Source organism: Glycine max, chromosome 9, assembly GCF_000004515.6.
Source record: "Glycine max cultivar Williams 82 chromosome 9, Glycine_max_v4.0, whole genome shotgun sequence".
Lineage (NCBI taxonomy): Eukaryota > Viridiplantae > Streptophyta > Magnoliopsida > Fabales > Fabaceae > Glycine > Glycine max.
In genome coordinates this window covers 5,253,538-5,264,512 of record NC_038245.2, presented here as the reverse complement: position 1 = coordinate 5,264,512, position 10,975 = coordinate 5,253,538, and the positions used below count along the sequence as shown (strand labels likewise).

Here is a 10,975-nt window from a genome sequence, read left to right as displayed (position 1 = left end):
GGATGATGGGCAAAAAACTGTAGTACAAAAGTGGGAGGAAATAATTCTATTTGATGGCCAGGCGGCAGTCACAAAGTCTTTTTTTCACTTTGAATCTTCTGAAAGTATGTGTCTGAGATTTGTGTTTGTCTTAGCTTATTGTCTTAGTAATAGCTGCACATGGAGTTCAGTCGCTTGACTTCTTTGTTACAGCTAAATATTCATGTTATGGTGTTATTGGGAGAAAGATCCCAAATTTGTGGAAGACACAGAAATGTTAATTTAGAATTTTCGACAAAGCAAACTTAAACAACATCCGTTGCAATTTGATGCACCTTATGTTTATGAGGTTATATCCAACCTTGTTAAATAACCAAAGTTAGGGGGAAAAAATCCCGATTAACCCCACCAACATGAAAAACAATTTTGTAACAATTTAGAAGCTCTAATATCCTAAATGTGAGAAACATAAATCAAGTAACATCTGCTATTACAATAAACCAAAACCATGCTCAGGTCTCCAGAAACTATAATCATGGCCCACTTATGGGTCAATATACCCTTTCTAGAACCAGAAGCCCTTGGCAAGAACTTTGTGAATCACCTGAACCATAATATTGCAAAAATCATGTTAATTACTGTGCTTCTTCCGTTTCTCAAGAACATCTACCACATAGTCCAAACTCCAAACCAACCAGACCAACCCTGTTTCTCTCGAAGGATTTCCTTACTCTTCAACCACCATGCACAAGTAAATTCTTCATTTTTTTATTATCAAAATTTCACTAAATTTCTTCTGAACTTTTAAAATGACTAATATCCCAAATTCATCATAAATTCCAAGTAATTCGACAGAAAATGAGAAAAAAAATTCAATTAAAAGAGATTCATCAAAGAGATCAAATTTGCATAATTTAAAAAATAGAGAAATTACATTAATTAAAAAATTGAGATAAAAATTATGTCTAATCTTAACTAAAGATCCAAAAATATATTTACTGGTATTTAGATATTTTCGTTTTATCATATATTTATGATTTGACTTGAACCGTTATAATTTAAATTTAAAGATATTCATATATAATGATACTCTAAATTTTTAAAATAACTATTATGCATCTTATACGTTATAATATTTTTAAAAAATTTAAGTAAAATTATAAATACATTAAATAAAAAATGTATATGATTAATTTTATATGAAATTTAAAAATATAAAAAATTAAGATTAATTTGTCACATTTTTACATATTCAACCATTAAATTTATATTTTTTATTTTTTAAAATCAATTTGTTTACATCTCACACATTAGAGAAAATATTTAAATATTTATTTTTTATTTAACTGTACATAAACATTTCTTTAAGAAGAAAAAAAAAATTATACATCAACATAAGAAACACAATACGTCAATATTATCATTATCATTAGAGTCTAATCACTTTCTTTTCTTCTGCCTTCAACTTTTGATACACGGAACATAGCCACATGGGGGATTGAATATAATGTAATTTATAATCAACAAAAGTAATTAAGTTATCAGCATGGACAAAATACTTTTCTCTTCCATGCTTGAAAGAATGTATGAATTTTGAAGTACATATTGACGAACAACGATTCCTTCTATGTGTGACATCACATGCTTCATTAAATTTGCAAATATTTTAATTTTATTTTCATATTTTATATCATGGCTATATTATCGATAATGTATAAAACCACTCAACCTTTACAAGTCAATATTTCACATGTCGTTATACATTTGTACTTCATTTTACATTTTTAGTTCTACCAATTTTGTCAGCTTAAAGTGTCATTATGTGGCTCTCATCTCAGTTGATGCATTTGTAAATGTACATAATTGATATATTTCTTTAAGAAATTTACGTTTACCACTTTTCCAAATACAGAGTATTGCATCAATGATAATAGACTTATTCACAACAACAAGCATAAAGAAAATAAATCATACGATAAATTTTTCATCCACGGTCCATATTTGTTCAGAAAAACAAAAATGGTGGTTATCAATTGCAACTTTGTTCTATCAACTTTTGTTACAATGCTAAAACTTTATCAACGAAAAATAACCTAATCTAGAGTAAAAAGGAAAACAAAGTCATAAAAACTGAGATATTTTTATTCATTGATTAATGTGTCTAAGGCAGAATAGACTTAATTGGTATCAATAGATATGGTACTAATTATTCATGTGTTTAAACACATTATTCTAAACATAAATAAAATGAAAACTACTCCCTTCATCTTAATGTTAAATGAGATATTTCATTTACAACACACTAAACAGCACTTTCAGAATCAGAAACTTGAGCTCCCTTGCTCTGACAATCCTTAGAAGCTGCAACCTGCAATAAAGATGCATCCACACAACATATTGTCAATTAAATGATCTAACTGTGCACATTAGAAAATGATTGCTCAAATACAAAAAATAAATAAACAAGTCAGAGTTTAAGAGCTCAATATCACAAAAAAGGAAGCATTCACAGACAGGCAACTCAGGTATGGTGAAATCATGGCATGCATCTATACATGCATGCAAGTATTTATTTGTCTAATAGAATGTAGGATCCTTCAAGATGAAGTCCACAATTTAGGAGATGAATAGGGACATAAACAAATTAAAATCAAGGATCATGATTCTCTTATTTCAATTCCAAGCTTGAGTTTTCCAGAGCTTCATAATCATGAAAATTTGACCTACTTTTCAAATTATTGAAACAGAACAATCAATCCCAGAGAAGATAGTTTTAAAGGTGCACTTTAAAGTCTAAACTAACAAAAACGTATCAACAGATAAAAACTTAATTTAGATTTACATAGCAAGTTATTGGCAAAATCTTTATTAACAAAAAAAAAAAAAACGAACCAAGACCTTAGTACTTACATGTTCTTTTTTCACATTTTTTACGTTCCTCTTCTTGTTTTCCTTTATTCTTCTAGAATTGCTACCCAAGTCTGATAAAATCTTCCCGCACATGGTGCAAGAGCTGCAACAAGACATTCAAAAATCGATAATGGCGTGAAAATATAATAGTAGTTTTCCCAAAAACCTTACGAGGAAAGAAAATACGAAGAATAATATTGTTACTAATACTTCACCTGCAATATTTGCCTGAAGACTCATCGATGATGTTTTCCACTCTTGTTTGACATAACTTGCAACAATGATCTCACCACTCCATCCCTTTGACAACTTTTGTGATCAATTCAAAAGTGCTATATACACTGTCTTATTTCTTGGAAACCAAGTATTGCACTTTGACGTCTTTATATATTTTTCAGAAGAACCCAATCTTTTGTAGAATATCCTTTTAAATATTTTTATAATTTTAGATTTATGTTTTTTTATTTGATTATGCTTATCTTTCTCGTAATTTTAATCATGATATATTTTATAAAGAATGAATCTCTCAACATATTATTTTCTTTTTTTTATCCTCTCAATATATTATCTTTTAAATTTATATTTTGTCAATTTAATTATGGTTCCTTTTTTGCAATCTTCAATACTTTATTTTTTGGTATGCATGTTTTTAAAATTGTACGTGAATAAAATTTGGAAACTTTTTGGTGTGTGTACGGTATACTTTTATTATTATTATTATTATTATTATTATTATTATTATTATTATTATTATTATTATTATTACATGAATGACTAGCTACAAAAGAAACAGATTACATGAATGGTATGCATAAATAATTTTAAAAAAAATTGAGAATTTATCTAAATTCTTGTAACATATTTTGAGTTATTTATGTGGATATCGTATCCCATCTAATTCTATCTTGATTTATTTTGTTAAGAAGATTTCACCCTTTCATTATTTTTATAATTTAATTTTCAATTCAATTTTTCCTATATGGCTAAATTTCATTGGTTATGAAAACTTATAATATTAATTTTCAATTTTTCTTAGTTTCTTATTTTTCTTCATAAAAATTGAAAACGATACAAGAAGATTCACAAAATTCACACATCTAGTTCGAACTAAAGAAGGGTGATTATTGTCATGTGATTATTGATTTTTTTCAATACTACTTTTTCAATTTGTTATGTTTAAGAATTGTCTATGCTTAAATGCTTTATTGCTTTATGTACTTGATAGTGTAATTATATTTATGAGTAATGATTTTTTGGGACTTTTTTTTTAAAGACAAGTACAATATAAAATTTTCATATTATTTTAAGGTCTTGCTAACTAATGATTAAGGAATTAAAAGAGAAAATACTTAATGCAAAAATTATGAAAGAGTATCATAACAACACCATTATATGCATCCTAATAAAAAAAAATCCTTTTAATAATTTCTTAATGAATGTTCTAAGAACACTTATTAATATTTGTATTATTTTAATACAAATAGGATCATGCAAGTCAATTAATGTCTGACTGATTCAACTATTGACCCAATGATAAAATTAGGTATGACAATAAAAATTGAACACTAATTACCTATTCGGTTTTGCTTCAATTTTGACGGAAACAATTCGTTTTAACCTGTATCGGGGTTGGATTTTTCCCAACTTGGAGAAACAGATATGAATTCAAGTATGTCACTCTCCGCCGTGCATCCTAGGTACTCCATTACACATATAGTTATTAGTAATGTAGTTATATATTTATATATAATTTTATTATTATATATATTATATGTAATTATTAATTATATAATTAATAAAATATAGAACAGTTATTTAAATAGTTAAATAAATAATTTATAATTATATTTGTAATTATAGTAAAATTAAAAATTATACATTTAGCTAAATTAAAATATAATTTAATTCTTAAATATGTTTAGATTATTTATTTTTTATTGAATTATATATAATGATTGAATTAAAATACAATTAATAACTTAATGTAGGATTTATTTAAAACATATAAACAAACAATTTTTTTAATGTGAGATGGATTTTTCGCAAATTTGTATTTTCCTAAACCCAAATCCGATAGAAATGAAATTGGATTTCATTTTTCTACCTCTCAACTTTTATAAATTCAAACCTGATCCATCTTTTGTGAAAACCAAGATGAAGATAGACAAACTTACTGCGACCCACCATTGTCATCCCTAGATCAGTGTCTAAATTAAGTAGATTGAGATCAGTGTCTTAAGTAGATTGATTTTTAAAACTATGGTAATAGCGCTCTATAAACTTATTAAACTTACCAAAGCAAAATTAAAACAAAATCCACATATCTTACTGATTTTGTGACTTCATCTTGATTTCGTTGAAAACAACTCTAGTGGTAAGTTCGAATGTTTTTTTTTTAATGCTCGAATAAATGTTTTCTGATTCTTTTTCCCTTTTCTAAATTTGGGACTAGAACAAATATAACAAATAAATCACATAGTCAAAACTACAGATATAGCATCACCATGTGTGTCGGACAATGTTTTTGAAATGGAAAAGATGTTAAACTTAAAGAACAGGTAGTGTACATTGGCAGTTACAATAAATGTTTTACTGACTTACTGTCTATTGGCAACTACAATAAGATACACGATGCCACGCACTCATCCATGACAAATGGAATGAACAACTATGCCTCAAAATACATTGGTGTCAAAACTGTTACTGCAAAGACATTGGAAGCAGAAGATCTTGATTGAATTCACATAGACATCACATGCTCATTTTTCATCTCCAAAATGAAGATTATGTTTAAGACCTTTGCTTCTTGGATTTCTTTCCCGATGCTTGTTCTGATGATCCAATAATATATGTCTCGGCATTTATAATTTCTTCAGATTTACGCTTCCCAAACTTCTTTGTTTGTCTGGCAAAGAAAGTTACAATTTCAACTGGTCAAGCAAGAAAGAAAGAAAATCTTAATAAATTAAGTTCGGCTAGAAACTTATTCACCTTTAAGGACATTGCCATGTCAGCTACATTACTGTTAGCATCCTCAGATTTATCCACCAGGTTTGCAGGCTCCTAAAGAGTGCAAATAAAAGTTTTATAAAACACTGAAGAAAGCTATAAAATAATTCTCACGACATAATTTTTGTGAATAGTAGAGAAAATCGCAAAATAAATAATGACATAAACCTTGGGTGGGATAAAGGCCTCTTCTCTTTTCCTTTTTTTTCTGCAGTTTTTTCAGCCTGCTTCTCCTGCTTCTCTTGATTTCCTCTTGTTACTTAAAAAGTATTCTCCAGTTTCTAATTGTATATCAATCTGAAATGTCACAAAAATTACCAATGACACCTTAGAATTTATTTCATAAATTACAAACTATCAGAACAATATAGTTAGATACAATACAGACAAACTACCCCAGGGGGGAAATAAAAGAAAAGGGTCAATATAAGCAGTGCAGTAAGTAGTTGTGGAATTGGTGTTGTCATTATCATTTGAAGGCCAAGATGAAGTGTTTATATATTCACAAATTGCTCCTAGATAATGCACACTTGAGAGCAAAGTTTGATGCACTCATTAGGTTAGAATCCCAAAGAAATACCTAAGATACCCACAGGGGATGTACCATATCAACTCCTGAAGATAAACCTCAAAATTGGATCTCAATCATCTTTCATAATCTATTTCCTATGGCTATTGCTTTTATTGATAGAAGCCCAAATTAAAGTGGAATGTGCTACCCTCAAAACATCAGTTACAGACAAAATGCCCTTTTAAATTTTCAAATTAACTTTTTATTTCTTTAATTTCATTTGTAAGTATTTTTCATCTTCTAGGTTTTATTTTTGAATTAATTATATCTCTTTTTTAAAATCAAGTAATTTTGATCTCTCTTTCAAATTTCATATACAGAAATTGTTTAAACCTTTTCTTCTTCCAAATTCACCAACCAAAATGTCAAATTTTACTAAAAATGATAGGCCTTGTTTATTTCTATTTTCATTTTCATGATCTTTTTTCGTGTTGACTTTGAATTACATAATTATCACCTAATTTTCAATGTATTTCCTGTTTTAAAAAAATGGTTCAGAAATAGAGAAAAATATTTTTTATGTTCATGTAAAAATATTTGAGAGAAACAAAAAATGACTAAATTTAAGATGATGTTTTTGTAAGTAAAAGTGAAAACAAAAAAGGTTTTTTAAGGAAAAATTCCTCTTAATTTTCTTCTCACTTCAAGTCCGAATCTCACATTCTATAAAATTCTTCATTTTTTTATTATCAAAATTTCACTAAATCTCTTCTGAACTTTAAAAATTACTAGTATCCCAAATTCATCATAAATACCAAGTATTTGGACAGAAAATGAGAAACAAAATTTCAACTAATTAAAGAAATTCATCAAAGAGATCAAATTTGCATAATTTAAAAAATAGAGAGATTGCATTAATTAAAAAAATTGTACGTGAATAAAATTTGAAAACTTTTTGGTGTGTGTACGGTATACTTTTATTATTATTATTATTATTATTATTATTATTATTATTATTATTATTATTTAAGATTACATGAATGACTAGCTCAAAAAAAAACAGATTACATGAATGATATGCATAAATAATTAAAAAAATTCTTTTTTATAACTTATCTAAATTTCTTGTAACATATTTTGCGTCATTTATGAGGATATCTTATCCAATGTAATTCCATCTTGATTTATTTCGTTAAGAATATTTTACCCTTACATCATTTTTAAAATTTAATTTTCAATTTAACTTTTGCTATATGACTAAATTTCATTGGTTATGAAAACTCATACTTTTAATTTCCAATTTTTCTTAGTTTCTTTTTTTTCTTCATAAAAATTGAACATATCAGAATATTTGTAACACTTACACACCAAATTCAATCAACTGAACTAAATTTTATTTGTATTATTTTTATCTTCTATATATATATATATATATATATATATATATATATATATATATATATATATATATATATATATATATAAAAGAAGGTGATTATTGTAATGTGATTATTGATTTTGTTTTCAATACTACTTTTTCAATTTGTTATGTTTAAGAAGTTTCTATGCTTAAATGTTTTATGTATTTGATGGTGTAATTATATTTATGAGTAATGATTCTTTTGGGACATTTTTTTTGAAAGACAAGCACAATATAAAATTTTCATATTATGTTAAGGGTCTTGCTAACTAATGATTAAGGAATTAAAAGAGAAAATATTTAATGCAAAAATTATAGAAAAGTATAAAAAAATCATAACAAAATTTTATGCATCCTAATACAAAAATTCCTTTTAATTTCTTAACGAATGTCCTAAGAACACTTTAAAAATACAAATGGGATCATGCAAGTCAATTAGTGGCATACTTATTCAACCATTGATCCATTGATCAAATTAGGTATGACAATAAAAACTAAACATGTGGATACCTTTTCAATCTTGTCTCAATTTTGAGGGAAAAAATTTGATTTGACTCATGTCGGAGTTAAATTTTCTCCAACTTGGAGAATCAGATTCGGATTCGCACTAGAACGCCCTTGTTGACGATCCTTTACTCCAACAGCATCTAGGGTTCCTCGAACAATGTGATATGTCACACCGGGTAAATCTTTAACCCTCCCCCCTCTTACTAAGACTACAGAATGTTCTTGTAAATTATGGTCAATACCGGGTATATAAGCAGTAATTTCAAATCCAAAGGTTAAGCGTACTCTGGCAACTTTACGTAAAGCAGAGTTTGGTTTTTTGGGTGTAATAGTGGAAAAGTTGACAGATAAGTCACCCTTACTGCCACTCTACAGAACCGTACATGAAATTTTCACTTCATATGACTCCTCGTTCAATTCTTTTGAAGTCATTGGATCTGTTTCCTAGTTCGGTTCGAGAATCTCTCCCCTTCTTCTATTCCGTTCCGAAGACTAACTAGGACCAATTCTATCACGTTTTCATGTTCCAATTGAACACTTTCCTTTTTTATTATTCTCAAAGAAGAATATATCCCTTTTTCTCAAAGAAGTATCTCACTCCCCACCACACCTCCTACTCACTCCATTACATATATTTTTATAATTATTAACAATATAGTTATATATTTATATATAATTTTATTATTATATATTATATGTAATTATTAACTATATAATTATTAAAATATAGAACAATTATTTAAATAGTTAAATAAATAATTTATAATTATATTTCTAATTATAAAAAATTAAAAATTATACATTTGACCAAAAATATAATTTATTCTTAAATATGTTTAGGTTATCTATTTTTTATTGAATTATATATATTGATTGAATTAAAATATCATTAATAACTTAATTTATGATTTATTTAAAACATATAAACAAATATCTTTTTAAATGTAAGATGGACTTTTGACAAATTTGTATTTTCCTAAACTCAAATCCAATGGGAATGGAATTGGATTTCATTTTTCAACCCCACAATTTTTTTAAATCCAAACCTGAACTTGTTTGTGAAAAGGGAGATGAAGATAGATAAACTTACCCCGACCCACCCATTGTCATCCCTAGATCGAGTGCCTTAATTAGATTGATTTTTAAAACTATGGTAGTAGCGCTCTATAACCTTAATGTTGTATACAGGATGCATTTTATTCATCATGCATTCTTCAACAATTCTTCTGACTTGCTTCAATCCTATGAATGAACCCATAACAGCAATTGTGTTTCCCTGTGGAATTGCATGCAAAATTAAAAAGAAATCAACTGATTCTAGACTACACTCATATCATGGTGAAAGTAAATGTACAGTCTTCATATTCTAAACTATGGAGCGCAAGTCAAAATTACCTGGACGAGAATGAAGCAGCCAGTGAGTATTTCAAGAGCCTGCACACCAGTATAATAGTTGGAGAAATGTGAGTTACAAAGTTGAAGCCAACAACTGGTGGTAAGCAGTACCAGAAAACCAAAGCAAGAAAGTAACAACAAAGGGTTTGTCCCCATTGTTGAAAAAAAAAAAACTTCACAAAAAGCACACCTTCACAGGAAAAGTGAAATGTAGCCAAGAGAAACTTGCCCGGCACAAAAGTAAATCAACAGAACTAACTATTCAATATTGAACTAAATAGTGCTGGAAAATCACCCTTGGCTGCACTCCACTTTCTGCCTCTTGGTGTGAGCTTTGTGTGAGAAATCGGGCTTTTAACATGTGAATAACATTTGATTTTTTGTGTGTGAGAAATCAGGCTTATAATTATGTTTAAACATTTTTTTTCTGCACTGATGGCAGGTATTAAGGCCATTAGAAGCATACAAATTCAATTGTCAACTATTAAGAAGCAAAAGTTAAGCCCTCTAATATTCGATCAACATTGTATTATTGCTGAAGGGTTTCAATTTTTGGCAACTGACCTAAAATTTCTTTATTGGTATAATTACCCTCTAAAATCCTTGCCAGAAAATTTTTCTACCGAAAGACTTGTAATATATTGCCAAACAGCAGCTTGCCAAAACTTTGGGATGGAGTGAAGGTAAATATACGTATCACAATGTTATAATTATTTTCTATTAATTAAAGGTATACAAAATTAACTAATTTAGATGGTGTGATATCTTCATTTTGTTTTATTTTATTACAGAGCCTGGTGAACTTAAAAATGATTGACCTCAAAATATTTCTGATTGTGTGTTGCCAAAATGATTTAAATCAAAGCATGGGCCAAACAATACCTTCAAATATTCAGACACACGAAATGTGCAGATAAATTGGCAAATGAAAAGACTAACCTTTAAGCAATTTTAAAAATATCCGCATAAAATCAAACGGTCAGAAAGTTGCCTCAGCCCTCAAGATACAAAAAAACAAATTAATTCCACACTATTCCAAGCTTACTGAATAAACCCCAAAAAAGCAAATAGAGGATAAAAACAGGTAGTGGTTCAGACATTATAACAAATAGCAGAATGAGAATTTTCATAATCATACCCCAACTCTCTCAATCAATCTGCTCCAGTATGGACTCCAGCAAATGCATGATTGCTGAAGTTGAACATTGACGCTGCAGTACGTATTTGGCAATGAACACTGTTTT

General features: G+C 28.0%; 1 protein-coding gene across 1 annotated transcript; it reads right to left on the bottom strand.

Moving 5' to 3' along the window:
• Positions 1-2,281: 2,281 nt before the first annotated feature.
• Positions 2,282-9,887, bottom strand: LOC100776305 (30S ribosomal protein S12, chloroplastic). The gene is made up of 6 exons (XM_006587950.2): positions 9,843-9,887; positions 9,732-9,770; positions 9,508-9,612; positions 8,412-8,705; positions 5,881-5,952; positions 2,282-2,347 (listed from the first exon to the last, which is right to left on the bottom strand). Exons 1-6 carry the CDS (start codon positions 9,885-9,887, stop codon positions 2,282-2,284), a joined length of 621 nt encoding a protein of 206 aa, XP_006588013.2.
• Between the last annotated feature and the right edge of the window lie 1,088 nt (positions 9,888-10,975).

Coding starts and splice junctions, on each gene's coding strand:
- LOC100776305 (XM_006587950.2), bottom strand. CDS start 9,887: ATGGGGACAAACCCTTTGTTGTTACTTTCTTGCTTTGGTTTTCTG. Junction 9,771..9,842: donor TTTCTTGCTTTGGTTTTCTG/GTACTGCTTACC, acceptor ACTGGTGTGCAG/GCTCTTGAAATACTCACTGG. Junction 2,348..5,880: donor ACATGGCAATGTCCTTAAAG/GTGAATAAGTTT, acceptor TCTTTATTGCAG/GTTGCAGCTTCTAAGGATTG.